Source organism: Dromaius novaehollandiae, chromosome 3 (assembly GCF_036370855.1).
Source record: "Dromaius novaehollandiae isolate bDroNov1 chromosome 3, bDroNov1.hap1, whole genome shotgun sequence".
NCBI classification, from domain to species: Eukaryota; Metazoa; Chordata; class Aves; order Casuariiformes; family Dromaiidae; genus Dromaius; species Dromaius novaehollandiae.
In genome coordinates this window covers 103539641-103560767 of record NC_088100.1, presented here as the reverse complement: position 1 = coordinate 103560767, position 21127 = coordinate 103539641, and the positions used below count along the sequence as shown (strand labels likewise).

Here is a 21127-nt window from a genome sequence, read left to right as displayed (position 1 = left end):
CCATCTCAAGATCACACTAATAATACATTCCCTATTTAACCATTAGTGCACAAGTTCAGATACAGCACTGAAACTTGCTCCACTTTCAACTTTCTAAATAAGTAAAAATAAAATGACATAAAAGTTGGATACCATTTGGCCTAACGTGAAAGACAGTTTTCCACGAGAGCCATGAAATCTACCCCACAGCTCAGCTTCTTTGCCTTTCACTTAGTTGTTTCACATAAGAATGGATTAAGTCAGAAACCCCCCAAAGCTGACCGAGGCAGTTTGGAGTTGGGTTACAAACTAACTTCAATGCTGTTTGTGTTAGTATATGCCTTAAAACATCTGGTGCTGGTGCCTAAGTGCTGTAGCCATCAAGAATAAACATAATACCATTAAGTAGCAAAAAACAGGCAGTATCTGGTCATGAAACTTCAACAAGGGGAAAAGCTTGTTTTTTCCAGGGTGAGATCTTGCCTGCCAGGGAGTTTCATGTAGTCAGCTTCTCTGGAGGAGTCACCAAAGGCAAAGAAGGGCTGCCTGGAAATACCACTTAGAAGTACCTTACTCCAAGGCAGTATCATAATGCAGTCACACAAAGCAGCTAGACAAAGGGTGGCTAAACAACCTCAATTTTGGCACTTTCCATACCAACAGGCCTGACTTTGTAATGTCCACTTGTTACAGTCATATACACCAGTAAGCAGAGGAGAGAGTAAAGCAACAACGCAAAAAACAAAAGTCAATGAGCACTATATTTCTGCAGGCAAACTTTTAAGGAAGATCGTTCAAATTTGCAGTCCTCTTGCATGTGCACAGTCCTCCATGAAGCAAAGCTTTTAGGCAAGACCTGGGTTAGATTCATGCCCAAACTCTGCAGAGAGACTACCAAAAATACCCTGGGGATGTATATTATGGTCAATACCTTATGCATCACTTAGCAACACCTCTCAGCACAGCTGTGCTAGGAAAAGAAACAACAGCTTCCCATGAGGTACATGTCTCTTACCAGTGCATATGACTCCCTATTCATCACAGCTCGCATCTGTATCCAACTTTGCCAGTAGGAATGAGATCCAAAAAGCGTTGCTACACTTTAAGCTCAGGATTATGTGGCTTCTAATAGTTGAACACGCAAGGTGACTAGGAGGGGAAGGAAGGAGGGAAGAAACCCCTCCCTTCCCCCTCCCCAAAAGAAAAACAAAGAAAGGAAATAAAAAACACAGAAGAAGTGGCAGAGGAATGGTATGGATATTTCCACTGCACTGTATGCCTCCACTTTCTAGGTAAAATTCCCAGATGGTCTTAATAAATTCCTTGTTACTGTAGAAAAAAAAAATAATATTGATCTCTGGTGTTTTCCTTCTGTCAGATGTTATGGTTGGGGCAACCAGACTTTTATTATTACCAATCTTTTGCTATTAGGCCTCTAGTTTATTAGGAGGTACCGGAGAGTGTTCTGAAGCATGTGGAAGCACACAGAGCAGATACAGCTTGAACCACCATTGACTAAACACCTACTCCATAGCTATTCGATTGCCAGGGATACCACACTACGGATTGTCAGCAGATTAAGAGTAGAACAACTAAGCCAAAGGGCATGAATTTTTATTTTAACAATCCTTAATTAAAAAGGAAAGCGGGGGGGGGGGGGTTATTCAACCACAAGGGCAAGGTGAAACCTTAGTGTACAACTACTTTTGTGACTGCAGCACTGTACAGATGATAGAGAACATATATACATCAATAAATATCTTGTGCTAATAACTCTAACATGAAAGCAGCAAAAGAACATAACCAGTCCTGTTAAAAAAATAAATAATTTCATCAAGCTATGACACCAGCACACCTACTAGTAAGACATTCATGATAAACTGAAAGGTTGAGTACTAAAAGCACACAGAAAAGTTCCACACGCTGCAAAACAAGATGTACTTTACTTATAGGTATTGAGTTATCAAAGAATATCAGCAATTCAGGAAGAAACTATGCTTACCAAATACTATTGCTTTGGCAAAAGGTGGGAATAGTTCTGTATGTCTGCATAGATTTTTATGAATTTGCCAGAGATCTTTGTGCAGTTTCTTAAAGTCACTGTATCTCTTCCAAACGACTATCTGAAGCAGAGAAGGGTGAAGAAAAAAAAAGTATTAATGAGGTTCATTGCTCATATTAAAATAAAACTGCAGTAAGAGACTCCACAAATACATTTTTCTAAGCAAATCAGACTACCTTCAGCACATATTTTTTAACACTTAAATATATAATCTGAACTGTCAAGTGTAACAGCCATAGACAGTAATATAGGTTCATAATATGTCCACAAACCCCATTTTGACTAACATGACTACAATGTATAGAAAACATCACATAAAAGCTGAAAGAAACACAGAAGGCAAAAGCAGCATTGTTTCAGAGATCAGCCACACTGCAATCCAGAGCTATACGGGGAACCAGAACGAGAGGGGAAGAAAAAGCAGGATAAAAGCGTTTCACCATCCAACACTCAAATACATGCTGTGCTCAGCACAGCTGCAGGTATGGAGGGAAGGGGGAGAAAACAGCAAAGTAGAAAATGATGGAAGAGAAATCAACACAATTAAAGGATGCTTATGGACAGTGCATTAAAAAAAACAGAACAACAATTTAGCCTATGATTTATGTGTTTATGAAAAATGCTAATCATGTGTAGATGCGAGCCCAGTTTAAAATGGTTGAGGACTAATAACCTTGACCAAAAACTGAGTAAATTTATTCTGCAATCTAGACAAAAATCTTCAACTTGAGGAACGGAAGGAGATCATTAGTTCATTACACCACTTGAGGCATAAAAATTTTCCTCATCTGTCCTGTTCAGAAAGAAGTAGTCATCTCCCATCCAGGTATCAGTCTTATCCCTCTTCCATACCATTCTTTGTATTCTTGCACTCCAGGAGAAAGGAGAACTCATCAGGAAAAAAATCAAGCCAGGGAGAGAACTGAGCAACCAAATTTGCACTTCACTGCTAATAGCTTTGTTTTCAGCTTTCTTTAAAAAAATATATATATATTGGCCTTAAGGTACCTTCTCTTTTTACTAAGGCCAGAGGCCTTCTAAGTTCCAGTAGATACAAGTCCTGTTTACTGAACTACACAGTTATAAGATAACCAGACTGTTAACAGAAAATGTCCAGAGCTTTAATCTGTCAAAACTCTATCCATTTTATAAATGTAGCCAACTGAAACTAGCTGTCCTGATTCAGCTCCATCTATTGTGCTTACACATCCAAGGACTTAGCTGCAACTAGTACTTGATAGAGTTCAACAGATAAGGAAACAAAAACAGGAATGTCTCAAAAAGGTCACTAGTGATTTTGCCATCAGAAACACTTGATGATTTTTCAGTGCTGCACTTCCACCTAATCCAATTTGCAAAAGGTGGATGAATAGCATTTCTTGAGCAATATGCATGCAAAACATAAAATTGCTTAAGATGGCAAAGTTTCAAACCATCAACTTACTGTATTGTCAGTACTGGAAGATAGTGTGAAAAGCTGTCAAAAAATAGGAGCATGATATACTGTTTCACTAAATAAGTATTATTTCTGCTGCTGCAAGTGATTTCCCAACAGCCAAGAGGAGAATACCCATAAAGAGCTTGCAAAGCAAACGAGTCAAAGTCATCATATAACCTCACAAGCTCACAGAAATCATGCCTTTGCATGCAGATGGCTCAGCAAAGTTAGCCAAATTCCCACTCTAATATACTCATTAGAAATCAGATTTGGAGGAAGGAGGACACACTGTACTTTGAAGCCCAAGGAAGCGCTGCAAGTGTATCATAAAACATACATTAGACTTGTAATGCAATAGGTTGCTTGCCATGGCTAGAACTAGTAGATCTCTATTAACACATTGACTCCTCTGTTCCACAATGAACAAGCCTTTCTCTTCCATGGATGAGTACAGAAAAAACTACTTACAAGACAACCTCTATTGCAGAAGAGGTACAGTTGCTTCACAAACCATGTTGTCATCATCCACCCCAAAAGCAAGGAAATTAAAATGAAAGCCACTAGCCATTCTGTATCTAAAACTTTTCCATTCACTACTTGATATTAAGTCACTTTCACCCTTTTGAGAAGAAAGCCCTTACAAGGTGATCTTGCTCCCTGTCTCACAGTAACACTTTAGGGTATGTTGAATTGCAATCGGCTGCAGTAGGAGGGATAGAGATACCATGTTAAAGGACTATATTCTAAAGGGCAGTTAATAGAGGTGACAGAAAACTGGCAGGTAGAGTTGAGGTCACAGCACACGGCCTTAGGTACAGCTGTACAGAAAAGCTCCTGATATATGTGGTTTTGTGACTACAATTCACTCCTACAGCAACTACCATCTATAATATACTTCTTTTAACTGTGAACTTTTAGGTGTTTGCTCATAACAGAAGCACATCACACCCAACATGCTATCACATGCAAAATACTTCATTTGCTACAGTGGAGGGTGAGAAACGGTCAATCATGAAGTTTATGACACATTTATGTCTCCTTGCTGACTGGAATATGTGAAATCCTGCATGGTTAACCTATATCCACAGATCAAAGTCATGATCACAGCAATGACTAAAAGATAAGGGGGTCTTATTTTTTTTCAAAACTATTTAACATATATTCATGCAATATTCTAGCTGAAAGACACTTACAATATATTTTTCTGATGAATGGCTCATCAACAGGTGTTACAAAGTGTTTTTTTTCCCCCACAAATGAAGATTAAGGTAATGGCAGAGTGTGTTCATGGATAGGTTCAATTCAGGAGTCTTCCTGGAAAAGGTGAACATCAAGCTACAAACTACAATAATGCAGTTCTAAAAACAGATCCTCGATCATCTTTCCAACTGTGATAGGCTATTTTAATTTTCTGGAAATTAAAAAAGAACCAAAGAACATGAATGCTCATGTTTGTTTGATTCTCAAGATTTCAAAAAAGGATGCAACAAAGGAATATTAGCCAATTCTCACCTCTGCAAAGCCACTAATCAGTAACCCACATCAGACAGCACAGAGGTGCACTGAATTCATTTATGGGCTCTTCCTTCATCAGCTATCCAGGTTCTCCTCAATTGTGATAAGAAACTGCACTAGAAATTCAACATATCCATACAGTACTCAATGTCTGAAAAGCCACAAGGTTGTGCTTTTGAAGGAAGATTTTGCATGTATATAGCATAATAGCATCAACATGTCAAGTCATTGGTCAAGAAGAAACCAAAAAATATGGGTTTTTTTATTCTGAAGCAAACCAAAAGAAGTGTGATGTAATTTTTTGTCTCAATAAAAATGGCTCTTGATGTTCTTTCGAGATATTAAAGAGCCATAGAAGTACACTCGATCCTCATTCACAGCTTCCTCAGAAGAGGCAAAAAGCAAGCAATTAAGTTTTATCAAAGTATGTCACAGGAAGATACTTAAGGAGCCTCAGAAAGAGAGAGACATAATATATGAATTATAGTCTAATCTCTCTCAACTACTCCCACTCCCCTCCATTTTACTTGTTCACTAATAGACGGTAATGATGTAGGCTTTTCAGTGAAGTATTGGTTAAAGAGGGAAAGAATACCTACAGCTGAGACCTAAGACTTGGATTGTGGACTGATCTGTAATTTTATCAGTAGGAGTTGAGTAACCATCAATTTGCCAATTCCAGCCTTGAGAAAAAAGCTTGCAAAGTTATCAAAGCAGTTTTGTCATCAAAAGACACTTTACTCCCTAAGACTTTGTTTCAAGTCACGATTCATCACTGATGGCAGAATTGCAATATGTTATCCTAGCTATTCTGTTTTTGAACTGAAAGCAAAAGACAGATGGAAGCATACAAAAAACTGTTTGCTCAGTTACAATGACTAAACACACACAGAAATTGCTAAATTACGTCAAAGATGCTTCAAAAGCCATAATGGGGTACACAAATATATTTGCACAAATTTAAACTGTTACCTCCTGAACATCCTCTGGATTTTTTCTTGAAACAATCTGAAAAGCAAAACAAAAAAGAAAGAATGTATCAGTGCTTGGATTTTCATTCTGGAATTTAAGAGAGTAGCATATGGTGATCTGTTACTGAAAAGAAGAATCTGGGGTGAAAAAAAAGGTATGTTCCTCTTCAACCTACACTCAAACATTTTTTTCAGTTTCAGAGAAGTTCAATATCCAAGTATAACATAGCAAGGTATTATAGCAGTGGACATAGTTGTGATGGATGTGAAGACGTAAATCCTAGGCAAAAAGGCACAGAAGGCATCCCAAAAAACAAAGCTACACAGAATACATCCCCAACAATCTTTCCAGTCTTTTCCTATAAATTCGTATTAGGGTCACATTAGTCCCAGCAAACAGAGCTAACGATGGCTACTTGGCTTGATACAAGCTGTGCACAACCTTGCTGCAAACATTAGGCTTTGCATTTACTAAGACAATACTTCCACTTGACTTAGAGCCATCACAGCACAGCTCACACCAGCTGACTCGGTCCTTGTGTTTTTTGTTTCTCCTTAAACACTCTTTACCTGATTAATTATGAATTAAATTATCCTGAGGAAAACTGCTATCAAAAATAGGCTTGGCTACACACCACAAAGAAACCTGTATTTTGTCAGGCTTTCTTTCTTTCTTTAAATAAATATTGGTTTTCTAAGGCTTTTGCAATCAAGTTCTGTATTGGGCTTACAAAGAGCAGTAAGAGCACATGGACACAAACATGCAAATCAAATTAAGGCATCTTTAATTCAGAACTGCAATTATCTTGTGCAAGGCAGTGCATCTTCCACTATAACTCAGCCAGAGCTGTTCCAAAAAAAAGTAATTAGCCTATTGTGAGCTAAACCAACACAGGGCATTCTCAATCCAAGCTAAGACTATTCACACACTGAGACACCCCAAAATATGAATAAATGATGTACATAGGCAAGTCCAAGGAGTCCATACTACTTCTGCCCTTCAGACTAAATTAGCATCCAGCAGTACTGCCAGCATCACTCAGCTGTTGCTCTAAGATGGAAGTCACTGGACCCACACTTTCCTCTTGCTAAGTGCTCTCCACACTCCCCAGATAAACTAGCTCTCTTCTTCCCTTTGGTTTTCCAAGAATCCTTGCCGGAGCCTCCCAGATTTCCCAATATCAGCTTACTACACAGACGAGTCACTAGTCCTTTACGCGTTTTGAAGGAGACACGACACAAAAGGGAAGGTTTATTTTTTCTGTCATGCTTGTCAAAAACCTGAAACATTTTCCCTCTCAGTTCCAAGTTATTTCTCTTACCTTGCACATTAAAGTCCTCTTTTTCCAACATTGACAAAACATTCCTCAACTTTCCTTCACTCTAGGCAGTCTAACATCTTGAAACTTTACAAATTTTTAACCTTGGTTGTCATGCTTTCATTCACTAGCAGGGAGCTCACGTGCAGAATTTGTTAAAGTATCTCTACCCTTCTCTTCTAAGATTTAGAAGTACTTGATATAAGGAACCCGTAGAGCTGGGGTGCAGGGAGAAAATATCACAGGCATGACTACACATCACAGAAGAACACCAAAGGGCACACACTACCTGTTTTGCAGTTCACCTTTAATTAAAGCCTTACAACAGTTTTGGCAGGTAGGTAAGTTACCAGATGGGCAGAAGGAGACCCAGAGAGATGAGTAATTACCCAGCCAGTTAGTAAGAATCTGGAATAAAACCCAGAGGCCTTGTTTCACAGTCACTTATTCTAATGTTACATCACCTTCTATATCTACCAACCATGCCAACTTTAAGTCAGTATGTAATAATTTGTGTGTTACCTACTTTGTTCTTCATATCCTTTTTCTGAAGGTCAGCCTCAAAAGAGGTCTTCCCCTTCAACCCAAACTATGATAATTCACAGACTTGGCAAATGTGTTACTATCCCTCAGATCTTCAGTGCACTTTTTAAATCCTCCCATAGGGATCAATGCAATCAGCTTCTTCTGCAAATCTGTAATGCAAGCAACTTTCATCCATTTAAAAATATATCAGTTGGCTATCCACTAATATGAGCTGAGCAATGCATAACTACTATGTTATACTCTGAAAACAGAGATCCTACAAGGATCTAGTGCCTTACACTGAACAAAGTACTCAAGACTATCCTATTCCTTGTCTGCCCTCCAGATAGCCAACATAATTCATTAAAATTTTATCATTAATAATCGTAATCTTCCGAATTATCAAAACTTTTACTAGTAGCCTGTATTTGTAGATCTCATTCAACAATACTCTTAACATTATCACTTGCTGATACCTCTTTCTGTTCTTTAACCCTTGGAAATGGATATAAGACAACATTCATTCATTTTTTTCTGCATTTAAATTACTTCATATTTTGCAAGTAAATAATGTATTTTGTAGAAACTGAACGCACTGGAGAATGCAATTTAGTAGAGAATACATGACTTGAAAAAACACAAAAGGGACTGATTTTTTAAAGTAGTCTCACAAACAAAAACTTTTAGAAAAAAAAAGTCTGCAATAATGACAGCCCATCTTAGCATTCAGAAGAGATTGCATGGGTAGCCGTGCCTTTGGGTCAGATGTTTAGGACACTCTAAACAAGTGTTCTTCTCAGTCATGATTATTAACTTACCATAATAGTGAAATAAAAAGTTCTTTTAAGTTAACTTAGTTTCACGAGGGATTCACTCATATGTCACTGGAAAGAACCAGAAATCTCCACTAGCATGTACTGAGTACCCTAGGTCTTGCCAATACACTGGGAAGTTCCCTCTTACTGTTTTCCAGGCAGTCCCCCAGAGCTGCTGATCATCAGTTCAGCAAGTAGTGCTGTCAAATCAGCCATGGTGCCAGATCACTGCAGCAACGGGAGGGAGGAATAGGAGGGGGGAAAAAAATGAGGGTAACAGGAATGTATGTGAAATTATTTTTAAATGCTTTTGTGCAGTGTCTAACTCTCCCAGTGTCATCCTGACTTCAACTAGTACGTAACAGTCCATCGGATAGAGACCTAAAGACAAAAGTTATTTATACATGCACATTTGTGGATCCAAAGCATCTTTTGGCACACTGGGGGGGTGGGGGGGGGGCTTTTTTTGCACTTTAGAGACTCTAGACATAACACACACTGAGGAACTAATGGACCTGTGTTTAGCTTAGTTTAGTTTGGTTAGCTCCCAGACTGATCAGCTCCCTGTTCTGTAGTAAATCACTCAGAGTCAGCACGCTACCCAGTTCTAGACTATGTCACCTGGAAAAGCACTACTGATCTACAACTTATCGGACATGGAGAAACAGTGACGTTCCTCACAAGTTAAACACATTTTGTTCTTGAACAATTCTGCACGTACCAGAATATCACAGAGCATTTTTAACTAACTTAAGCCAATAAGAACAACGCCATGAGCGTAGAGTAAAATAAACAGAAGTCTTGGCTCATTCCTAAATACAAGAGCATTACTCCCTATTACACTGATACACTGACATTGACTTTTCATGGACTTAGCCCATCATGACCTACTGAGGAAAAACCTGGAGGCACTATTTTCCCTCACTCTATCCCAAGAAAGGCTTTTTAAATTTAGAGTCAGAGGGAAAAGCAATATTTTCTCTTCTCAACAAAAACCACATTTTGTTTGACTTTAAAAAAATTTTTTTCCCATGCTTGTGTTTGGTGGACTAGTACACATGCATTTGACAAAGAAGAATAAAAAGGGAATTGATCTGTATTTTCACAAGTCATGCAAACTGATCACATTCAAATAACCTGAGAGCTACAACACGTGTGCATGTACACATGATATACGTACACGGAGAATGCTGGATTCTTTGAGTTGAGGGAAGGGGCGCACATAAACATCTGTTGCTCCCACAGGCAGAACATCTGCAGCTACAGTAGCTGTAAGATCACGCACAGACCGTTTAAATAAAGTCTGTCCTGCTGCGACACTTCCTGACGTTCTCAATATACCCGACCGCACATGTGAACCAAAATTCCAGTCCCCTTGCGCCGACCTCCACGAAGCTGCAACTTACTCCCCTTTCCTTTCCTGCTTAAATAAGAAAATGGAGGAACAAAGAAAGCAGTAATTTTCCCTGGGGGAACAGAAGCAGCCTTCAGCAAAAGTAGTGCCAAGCCAGCTCGCTCCCCAAATCCAGCTATTGGCTTCGCCATCCCTCCTCCCGCGCTAGGCCCAGCACTCTCGCTCACCCTGACCTCTCCTACCCAAGTGCAGTAGGACATGAGCAACACGCAGCCCTTAAGAGAGGGGCTTCCTAAATATCCTTGAACTGAAACAGCTCTGTGCATCCAGCCTGGGCGTGCTGGGGACGCACATCTTGCTCGCTGATTTTTGCTCTAGAGCTGCCTGCACCGTGGGACGGGGAGGAAGGCAGACCTATTTCCCTGCAATCCACCTGAAGAGACCTGGGAGAGAAGGACAGGAGGAAGCACTCAGCAAAAGGGCTGCTTGATTTTTAAATTATTCTTCTGCGCCCTGCAGGAAACAGGAAAGGAGCAAGGAAACCCATTCCAGAGTGCATCCCAGGGAGTGACAGCACCACGTACCAGGACAGCGGATACCCCCAGGAGCCACTTAACCAAACCTTCGCATTTTCCTACCGTTCCACAGTTTTCCCACCCGCCTTTCCCCGGCGGCGGAACCTCCTCGGCCCTGACGCGCGACGACCCTCACCGGCACCGCGGCGGGGAAGCCCCGCTCTGCGCGCCGCAACCGCTCGGGAGGCAGCGGCGCCGCGCCGAAGCCCAGCGCGCCCTTCAGCCGCGGCGGCGGCGGCGGCCCGGGCCGCGCGGCGAGGCCGAGGCGACGCGGCCTCTCGCTAACTCACTCACTCACCCGCGCCGTGACCTTGTAGACGGTGTGGCCGCGGGGGTGCCGCCGCGGCTCCGTCACCGTGTAGAAGCGGGCCAAGCCGCCGCCGCGCTCCCGCGGGCTCAGCATGCTGCCGCCGCCGAGCCGCTCCGGGTCAGGCCGCGGCCAGAGGCGGAAGCGCCGCCGAGAAACACCCCCGCCCCGCCCGGGACCGCCCAGCCGCCGCCGCGGCGCAGGGGCAGGGGCGGGGCGGGGCCGCGGCGGGGGGGGGCGGGGCGCCGCCGGGGCGGTTGGGCGGGCGGAGATGGCGGCGCGGCGGGCGGTGGTGGCAGCGGCAGCGGTCGGCCGCCGCGGCGCCCTCTCGGGTGTTCCTGTGTTTGTTATCGTCCCTCGGCTATTTTAACATCTGCTGTCCTAAATCTGGAGATCTGAAATACAGAAAAAAAACCCACACAGATTTTTAAAGAGGAAAGTTAACAGAAGGCCAAATCTGATCATTACTGACTCGCTTTATGTCTCATCCCTTCTCCAGATTGTGTCAGCCAGACTTGGATTTCTCTTTGTAGATGAGCTCTTGCCTGCCTACAGGTCTGCAAAACGCTGTGGTGGGACGAAGCTCTTTCGGGTGTCAGGCCTTCCTCCGCCGAAGTGACGCAGCTTTGTGCTGCAAGATACTCTCATGTCGCGGGTTCATGAGGTGCCTTCAGTTACTTGTTTGTGATGGTATCTATACAACTGGAGATCCTCCTGATACTATATGAACAGTTAAAATTCTTCTGATCATTACATTTTCATTCCTTTAGTAGCAGATATTAAAAAATCAGCTTCTTATCACCAGGTTGTTAACATCTCTGATCTCACACAGATCTCTGACATGAAGAAAAATAGTTAATTAGACTTTGTAAATGAAAAGAGACTTTTGCTCTGAAGCTCGCAGTAAGCAGGTGTCTCCTCCGAGGAAGACTGAACTGCGTCGTGAATCTTTACAACCCTCCCAATTACTGCTGTGAAAATGAAAGCTGTTCATCAATTATTACATTAGTTTTCTGAGTTCCAGATCAGATTCACTTCTGCAGATCCAGAAGCATCATTCCGACCTTTAAGTCCGCCTAAGCAGTTTTGCTGTTTCACTGTTCGGAGGTACTGCCAGAGTTTCACCTCTGTCCTCTTCCTAGTGACTACAAGATTACTGTTACTCTTGATTTGGATGTTCCCCTCACTCACTTCTTACCTCATTCTAATGGGAACTCCATCCTGTGTGCTGGAGACAAGTAGCTCCTGCAGACATACAGAGGCAGAGAAAGAGGCATGAGGGGACCAGCTGTTCCCCTTCCACGACTGGTCTGACAGAAAACAGTTGATTAGACAATACTTTTCTTTATGAATCCCAGAAAAGCCTAGCAAAGTTAGGTCACAGGAGCCTGAAGTGTGTCTGAATGGAAGTATTTTACTGTCCTGAACGTACAGCTTCTTCCTTGAACACTATTATCCCAGAGAAAGGTCATTTTCTGGGGGAGAATACAATGACTCTTCCTAACATTTCAAAGGGCAGAAATGGTCCAAATGTGAGTTGTATAACAGCCTCTCTCTCAGTTTTCTTTGGATTACTTTGACGTTCCCAGCTATCAAATTACTGGAAAGATTCTTTATCCTTTTTGTCTCTCGGAATTGTTTGATTGGTCTAGTCTGATTTGCACAGCGAACATTTTCTTAAGGAAGAGAGAAGACATTCACTCTTAGAACGTGGTCTGCCACTCACTAATCTTCTGAGAGAGTGGAAGAGCCTGTCTTTTACATCTTGTGACGAGATATTGGTACATCTAACTTTATGCAAGTAATTGTCAAAAGGAGCGCCTCAAGAAATAATATGATCTTGATTATCATCATTTCTCCAAAGCAAATTTTCCAGCCCCAAGGCTAAAAGACATATCAAACTCCAATAGATAGTGACTGTTTTCTTACACCAATAATAGTGGAGCTAATGTTTCCTTGAAAGAGACTTTTCAGGAACAGATCTTTTGTACGAAGTAATTATAGTGTACAAGTGAGGAAAAATAATCTGGGTTTTGCTTAAATCTGAAATGAAGGAGTTGGACAGAATGACCTCAAAGGATACTTTGTTACTGTTATCTTCCCTGATCTTAGCTATAGGAAACTTGCAGCTAGTCAAGTTGCATTTGTGTTGGCTCCATCCAAAATATGAAGAGCTGACTGAGAATACACTGGGTCTTCAGTGAAGGAAACAACATTTTCTAGCATGGTGGACCAATTGCTTGATCATTTACTTATTCATTGACTGTTACTTGACCACTTAGTTACATCATGCAGCTCTCATAACCCTTCAGTGTAATAAAATGATTAGACAACCATTGCTGTGTCACAGAAAAACTCTACTTGTCGTAATTTAGTTTATAGAGAACCTTTATTCTCTCACACACACACACACTCACACACACACTGACAGCTGCAGGGGAAGCATGTCCGATACACAGATCAGGCAGAGGCTTCCCCAAATAGCATAAGTGCGTGACATACACATTTCTTTGGCTGGTATAGTTACTATCTAACGCTTTCTTGGTTGGCTGTACATCCAAGGCACTGGAAAACTCTGCAACTTCTATCCAGTTCTATCCAGTTCGAATTCCTGGGATGCCAGGCAGAAGTTGGTGAGTTCATACAAAGTTCAGGGATTCTTCCTTTGTTCTTACCTTAAGATAGTGGTTAGTAAGAAATGGAGTTAGTTTTCCTACTATTGATTGTCTTTTACTTCCACATTTCCCCCGTTGAGGCTTTTACAGCCTCACTCTGCTCAATATTTTATATTCGTAAGGTGACTGATATCTTCTTGTTCCTTTTGCAGCATTTACAGCATCTGCTTACAGATTTTCCTCATTTCATGTTGGGATTGATCAGTGGGGAGTGCAGTATCTTTACAGCACTTGATACATAATGATGCACATCCACAAATGAGCATTATAAAAACATACAAAATTATAATGATTAAAACTCCTATAATCTTAGTCCTCTTGACCATGCACCTATCCACCCTCTTAAGTTAGGCAGCCATCCCCACCAGTCAAATGGCTGTTCTGCTGTCACCACATGCAGTACTTGTAGGCCTGTGTGGATCTTTGCAAAGGCAGTTTCAATTCTCTGATCCTGGTTCACATAAAAGCAAGAGTTTTCATTTAACAGGGCACAAACTACTCCTTGGGAAGCTAAGAGAAAGTCAAGGATAATGCACTTCTGCCTCACCACTCCAGTTAAAGACTTAATTTCCTGATGTAGTGCCTGCAAAACGTCTGAGATGATTTAATTATCTATCTGTTCTATTGTAGCTGAAATATTAATTCTGGCCTTTTCAAGTTGTTCCACACCTAGCCAGGGTATGAACCATCAAGCAATTTGATGGAATCCAGTTGCTCTTTCAGTTAAAGTGTTATTAATGGTTCGCTTCTGATGTAGGGGATAATGATTATGTATTTTCTGGGCATTTAAGCTTTTAAATCCCTGAACACTGGGCACAATGTACCCTAGTGTACAAGTGCCATACCAAGTAATAGAGAGGGCTTTAAAAGCCCTTTGGTCAGTGACCAAAACAATCCCGGCGCTCCAGTAGACATTACAGTCCAATTATATTTGTTAGCATCATACTTGTATGCTTTCAGTGCCAGCTGAACTAATTTGGCAGCTGTTGTTTTCTGTGTGCACCTGGCTTTAGGTTGATCAGTTACTCGGCCATCTTCTGTTAACCACCAGGTCCCATTACCTACGGTGAATTTATACATGGGTTAGAGAACTGTCATGCTTCCCTGTACTGAGTTGTTCTTTACTTTGGAACTATTGGGGTATAACACAGTAATTGACACATTATCTGACATACGCCACAAAAACTGGCAACCAGATGCATTCATTGTCCCTACAAAGAAATTAGCATTCTCAGACTAACTCTGGTTTAGACACCAAATGGCATTGTCACAGAGCATTGGATTAGATGATGATAGAACATGTCCCTAGGGACCATGACTGTCTGGCAATTACATAACCTAGGTGTGTCATTAAACCTCTGTGTCCAACTTTTATTGTCGGGAAATGCGAGAATTGGAACTTCCCCCGGGGTGCCAAAAGGTACATGGGCACAAAACCAACATTGGGATTGGTTTATGGAATTGGCCACCCCTTGCATCCACTGAACTGCAATATTGTCATACCACCCGAAGTGTGCTGATGTAGAGCTCAGGAAGGTGGTAACGCTTACCAAAAGTATCCACCCTTTCATGATGGACACCATTTAAATTTTGCACAGTGTGATACCAGGGACTGTAGACACCTTTTAAGACACTTGTTCTGTTAATAGGTGTGCTGTTCTGTGGCTCACTCTTGCCTGCAACAATGTGAATAGAACTCGAGGGTTATTTCAAGATCTAAGATTATATTGAGGGGTTTGAGAGTCTAAGGAGGTAAAAGTCACATCTGGAACAAAAAAGTTCTTGATTCGATTATTCTTGCTTGGGAGAGGAGTTAGCTGGGCTGGGCTCTACAGGTGCTGTCACAGTCTTGCAGTGGGACATGTGTACTCAAGTGGTCAGTCCTTCACAGCGTACGGCAGTGTTGGTAGTTAATAGGATCTGGTGAGGTCCCTTCCAATGGGGCTGAAGAGAGTTCTTTCTCTGGTCTACTTTCACATATACCCAGTTTGCTGGCTGGTGACACGGCTCAGCTGCAGGTTCAGGAAGAGCATCACATACCTGTGAGTATATAAACCGAAAACTTTTAATTAGTTCTCTGCAATAATCTAGCATTCAGTCATCCTCTAATATAAAGTCTCTTGGCCCAGTTGGAGGTGTAGGTAGCAACTGCATAGGCCTTGCCATAATAATTTTGTATGGTGATAGTCTGTGCTTTCGGTTTGCCATGTTTCAGATATGCATTAATGCAATGTGGAGGGCCTCTGGCCACTTAAGGTTAGTCTCTGCACTAGTTTTTGAAATGCAGGTTTTTAAGTCCACATTCTTTCTTTCCACAGTTCCACTCATTTGGGGATGATATGCACACTGCAGCTGCTGTTCAATGTTCAAAGCTTTGCATACATCACAAAAAATCAGTCCTGTAAATGTGTGCCTCCGTCACTGACAGTTATCAAAGGTAGCCCACACCAAGGAATAAACTCTTTCAGCAACTTTTTTGCTACCGTGGTAGCATTAGCTCACTTAGAGGGATATGCTTCTACCCAACAAGAGAACATGTCAATTATTACTAAAACATATTCCAGATTACAGCATTTAGGCATTTGTATAAATGCCTAGAACATAGGCATAGGCAATAGGACAAGTACTACAATATTGTTGTGCAATTGAGGAAAAATTTGGTGCAAACCAATCTCTTTCTATTGTAGCTATCATTCCCCCTTTGCTCGTGTGGGTCACCAAATGGGCCAGGCGAGCAAGGTAAGGCAAGAGACTCCGAGGCACAATCAGGCGGCTGTCCGGGGAGCACCAAAGAGTGTCAGCCTGTAAAAAACAGTGATGTTGCAACCAAACGTCCTTCTCGATTTGAGGGGTATTGTCCTGTAATTGCGCAAGGTCTTGCAAGAATGAGAAGGAGGTTTGATCTTTTGACAAAGAAATAAATATAGAACTTGCAGCCAGAGGACTGGAAAGGGCTGCATTTCTTGCAGAGCTATCTGCAAGAGCATTTCCAATAGCAACATCATTGTGGGAAGAGGTGCGAGTTTGGCATTTTACAATAGCAGGTGCTAGATGGAGCTGTAAGGCATCTAAGAGAGTCTCTACATATTGTCTGTTGTGAATAAAAGTTCCTGTTGAGATCAAAAAAAATTCCTCATTGTTTCCAGAGTTGTCCAAAGTCATGAGCAACTCCAAAGGCATATCTGGAGTCCATGTAGATTATAGTACAGAGTCCGTTAGCAAGAATGCAGGCACGAGTTAAAGCAGTAAGTTCAGCCACTTGTGCTGATGTCACACCTTGTTTGAGCAAGTGGACCATAACTGAGACAGAAGTCGATTTAATAGATCATTTGTTGAATCCTCACATTCAGAGGAAGGTGATATTTCCATTGAATCATCATAATCACATAATAGGGCAAGGAATTGCCCCTTCTGGTATACAGGAACCTCCAGGAATACACCATCCAGGGAACAATAGATAATACAGCCAAGCCTGCACGAAAGATCTTTACCGAAAAGATTAACAGGAGTAGAGGGACTTAGTAAAAGGGATGCTGTGCAGAAATTGAACCAATTGAGGTAGTAGTTGGCTTGGAAATAGAATGTAAAACAGGCAGCCCGCTTATGCCAATGGCATTTATTACTTCCTCAGAAGGTGGTAAAGCAGGAAAGTCAGAACATTTAAAGGTGGAACAAGTTGCCCCTGTACAGGACCAAGCATGGGACTGGAATAGTTCAATAAGATTGCAGGTCCATGGGGCTGGCCCAGAAATTTCATTTATTGAAATACCCACAGGGTTTTGGAGTACATATATCCTATGCTGGAGTCTCTTTGAGGTATTGGAATTTCCTTCAACTATCTTGTTCCCATTCCCACTCATTCAGAGAGAGAAAGAAAGTCAGAAGGGACCTGTGCCTCCTGGATATCAGCCCACGGTCTCTACCACTGAGGTAAGTATCCAGCCCAACAGTAAAGCCAGGGAATTAAGGGAGAAGAGACAAGACACACAAGTGATCTTCCTGGTCATGATGCCTAGCCCAAGCCCACCATGTTGGTGGAGGTTGGGGTCTTTAATGATGGAACACAAGGAGGCTCCTGCTGGAACCAGACACAGGAGAGGAAAGGGAATAACTAGCAGTTAAGGAGTGGAGGACAAAACCTCCACCATACACCCTTGCATTCAAGTTACACTAGTCATTGGCAGTGTGGCTCATGAGCAGCTTGGGGTGGCTGTGCATGGTTTCAGAATTGTCCTGAAGCCAGTCTGTTCATTGCATCTTCATACCCTATTTGTAACTTTGTAGCTTTTTCATACCAATCAAAGAAAGCACCTCACTGCTTCTGGGGCACTCTAGTTCCTAATTTTTTTCCAGTGCCCCCCTTAAATACACAGTTTTCATGTCAAAGAACCTCTCATGGAGTTGTTTAGAAGGGTCATCTTCTGTAAAAATTTCATTTATCTAAAAAGGCGCAAGTGTTAGGCAAATAATTAGTATACATATACTAAGCCAGCATATCTTTTGATGGACTAGAAAGTGATTTAGATTGTTGGGTACCTTTTTTTTTTTTTTTACTTTTTAAACTTTATTTCTTTTCCTTTTTTTTCCTTTCTGTTTCTTTTATTTTTCTCTTCTCTCTTTTTTTCTTTTCATTTCAAATCCAGCTATCTTTATTGATTAGTCTATATCGATCACTATGAAGGCAAAAGACAAAGGAGACACAGAGCTTGCACGTATACTGCCTCTGGAACAAGCACAGAAGACCACAGGTACGCCATCATGGAATGTTTATAGCATCAGATGCTATGCACAGCACTTCAGTCAAGTTTGAAGCATACCTGCCACCTTAAAAAAAAAGGAAAAAAGGAAAAAAAAGAAAAAAAAGGCATTATTCCATTTAAATATCTGAAAGACTGTTCCTAGGAGTCCAAACTCTGCACATATTAGGATCTCCTTATATTAAAAGTGGCCCTAAGAGGCCTAGCTTTCAGTTAATCCTCCTTGAACTTGGGACTGCCTTTGCGATTTCTCTGTGTTTATGATGAAACTGGCTGGAGTAGACAAGGTAGATGAAATTTCGGGGAGCTTCCGAAGAGACTTTTCTTCCAAAGCCAATACTCTTTCAGTTAGTTTTATGCTGTCATCGTGCATCTGATTCAAGTGCTGCTCAGTTTTTTGGATGGCAAAGTGATTAATTTTTCTTCTCTTCTCAACATGCCTTGAATCTGAGCAGGTAGAACTGTAATCTTCTGCTTCTGTGTCTAATCCACTGTTGTCTGTTGCTTGTTCAGATTCTAAATATCCTCGATTTTCACAACTTCTACTGCAATGTTTGAGTATCCAGTCTGTATTGGATGGATATATTTTTCCTGAGCATTCTGCCAAAGAGGATCCAAGCCTAGATACAAAACTCACTGAAGAGTCAAAGGGTTCTGACTTAATGTCTGCCTCGCTGATCCAGATGAAGTTAGAAGCAGCATCAGTTCTGCCTGCATCTTTCTTGATGGAGTCTAGGCTTGTGCCAGTGATACGGAAGTGTTTTGGGCAGTCTTCAGCCATGCTTATCCACATCTGAGATGTATCTGCTTGAACTCTTAGTTATCTCCTTCAAGGTCTTTGGCTCTAACTTCAGGCTTGTTTGTACTTCCTGTCCTATCACACCGATTTTCCATAGTCTGGCTCTGGTTAACTAGCTCTTGAGCAGACTGTTGATTGTAGTCTCCTGTGCTATCTATCATAAGAGGCTGTTTTTGTGGCAGGTGGTTGTAACACTATGATGCAACATTTGCCTCACAGAGTTGTTGATGCTGGATTTGCTTCCATTTAAGATCAAGAACTTTCTTCCAAAGGGCTTCGTTTTCCCATTTTAATGATTCAAGTGTGGAATCTATTACATCCTGTTCTCCTTGCACCTGATGAATAATTGCTAACATCTTGTGGGTCTCCTCTGGATCAATCTTACCATTTTCTATACAAGGTAAAGGCACCTTCCTCTTTATCTTTGACAACTCTTCCTGGCCTTTTCTGAAAAAGGGATGTTGATATTTACCAGAACCATATCGTTCTTGCTTAGCTGAACCTGATTTATATTGCATAACTTTATGAAAGCCATAGGAGTTGAGCTGTCTCACGAAGCTCTCCATGTTGTTGTGCTTGAAGTGCTTGGGGAGAATCTTCTTAGCAAAACTCTCTTCATCCAGCACGCTGAAACCCTGCCCATCTGTGCTCCAGCAGATGAACTCATTGGTTTGGTGATCCTCCACCAGCGCCCAGATCTTGCTGAGGAACTGGGGCATAGCCGCCCCGCCGCTGCCCAGCTTCATGCTGCACCCGCTGCCCACTCCACCGCACGTGATGGCTCTCCTTTAAAAAAAAACGAATCCTTGCTTGTCTGGTGATCGTCTGGAAGCCTACAGGCAATCCTCACTCAAATTCCCAATATAGAGATTTAAAAGGTCTCTTACCTTCTTTTATGGCGCCTGGGATTTGAGTGCGGGCGACCTGCAGTCCTTCCACATGATACCAGCTCCTGGAGGATCCGAGTCATGGCACCAGAACTGTCGTAGAAAAACTCTACTTGTCGTAATTTAGTTTATAGAGAGCCTTTATTCCCACACACACATGCACCAGCAGCTGCAGGGGAAGCATGTCCGATACACAGATCAGGCAGAGGCTTCCCCAAATAGCATAAGTGAGCAACTTATATGCATTTCTTTGGTTGGTATAGTTACTATCTAACGCTCTCTTGATTGGCTGTACATCCAAGGTAAAGAACAATGAAAATGGAATTTTCCACTGGAAAAGTCTGCAACTTCTATCCAGTTCTATCCAGTTTGAATTCCTAGGATGCCAGGCAGGAGCTGGTGAGTTCATACAAAGTTCAGGGATTCTTCCTTTGTTCTTACCTTAGGATAGTGGTTAGTAAAAGTGGAGTTAGTTTTTGATTGTCTTTTACTTCCACAGCTGGTATAAATTTGCTTAGGAAGCAGTACTTGTTTATTACATCTCTTAAGATGTTATCATTTTGAGGTTTTAGTGGTATAAACAGAAATCAGTGGGATTGAAGCCATTATTGATTAATTCCTGATGGATGATATAATAGAGCTCATTTAAATTTAAATAGCGACTCAAGCATCTTCTCAGAAAAAAAATCCATCTTTAAATGCTGCCTAACTTTAGTTATTTGGTGGGAGGAGGATGGGAGAATAAGCAGTATCTTCAGTTACTCCACTTGTAAATAGAAGTTTCATACTTTTTGAAAAAGATATAAATAATTTGCTTTTTAATTATTCTAATAATACACCCCAATCTCAAGTGTTTACTGGTGTTCATTTGTGAAAAATCATTTGTGAAAAGGAGTGAGTCTGGGGGAAATTCGTACCTGCAGAACAGTGGCAGGCTGGGAGTTCTGGGCATAGGGCTGACATTGCCAGGACAACCGAAATGGGAGCTTCCATGAGAAACTATGTGTGTTCTTCAAAGGAAGGATCCTGAACGTGAGAGAAGTCAAAAGTTCAGCTAAGAAGTAGTCATGAGTTATCCCAGTTATAAGGTACAATGTAGCCTTGGCTTGTGCATTGTATTTCTCCTTTATAAGCTACCCACAGCGTTAG

General features: G+C 41.6%; 2 protein-coding genes across 6 annotated transcripts in view; both read right to left on the bottom strand.

The window, feature by feature from the left end:
- RPS6KC1 (ribosomal protein S6 kinase C1) overlaps positions 1-11051 on the bottom strand; it is an 88106-nt gene extending 77055 nt beyond the window's left edge. For 2 of the 4 annotated variants that reach the window (XM_026110612.2, XM_026110614.2), the window contains exons 1-3: positions 10852-11051; positions 5967-6002; positions 1982-2102 (exon numbers count right to left, since the gene is read on the bottom strand). In XM_026110612.2, the coding sequence (XP_025966397.1) occupies positions 1982-2102; positions 5967-6002; positions 10852-10956 (262 nt within the window). In that variant the 5' untranslated portion in view covers positions 10957-11051. Of the gene's footprint in view, positions 1-1981; positions 2103-4672; positions 4794-5966; positions 6003-9804; positions 9894-10851 lie in introns of those variants that run through there. The other 2 variants (XM_026110616.2, XM_064509676.1) reach the window with 2 other exon arrangements.
- Positions 11052-13162: 2111 nt separating this feature from the next.
- Positions 13163-20216, bottom strand: LOC112989455 (heat shock factor protein 2-like). Of its 2 annotated transcripts, none has more exons than XR_010388565.1 (2): positions 19979-20216; positions 13163-15575 (listed from the first exon to the last, which is right to left on the bottom strand). XR_010388565.1 is itself a non-coding variant. In XM_026110623.2 (2 exons), exons 1-2 carry the CDS (start codon positions 20059-20061, stop codon positions 19286-19288), a joined length of 675 nt encoding a protein of 224 aa, XP_025966408.2. In that variant the 5' UTR covers positions 20062-20216; the 3' UTR covers positions 18117-19285. The 2 variants fall into 2 exon arrangements, 1 of the variants encoding a protein (XP_025966408.2); XM_026110623.2 differs by lacking the exon at positions 13163-15575 and adding an exon at positions 18117-19877.
- Positions 20217-21127: the final 911 nt, after the last annotated feature.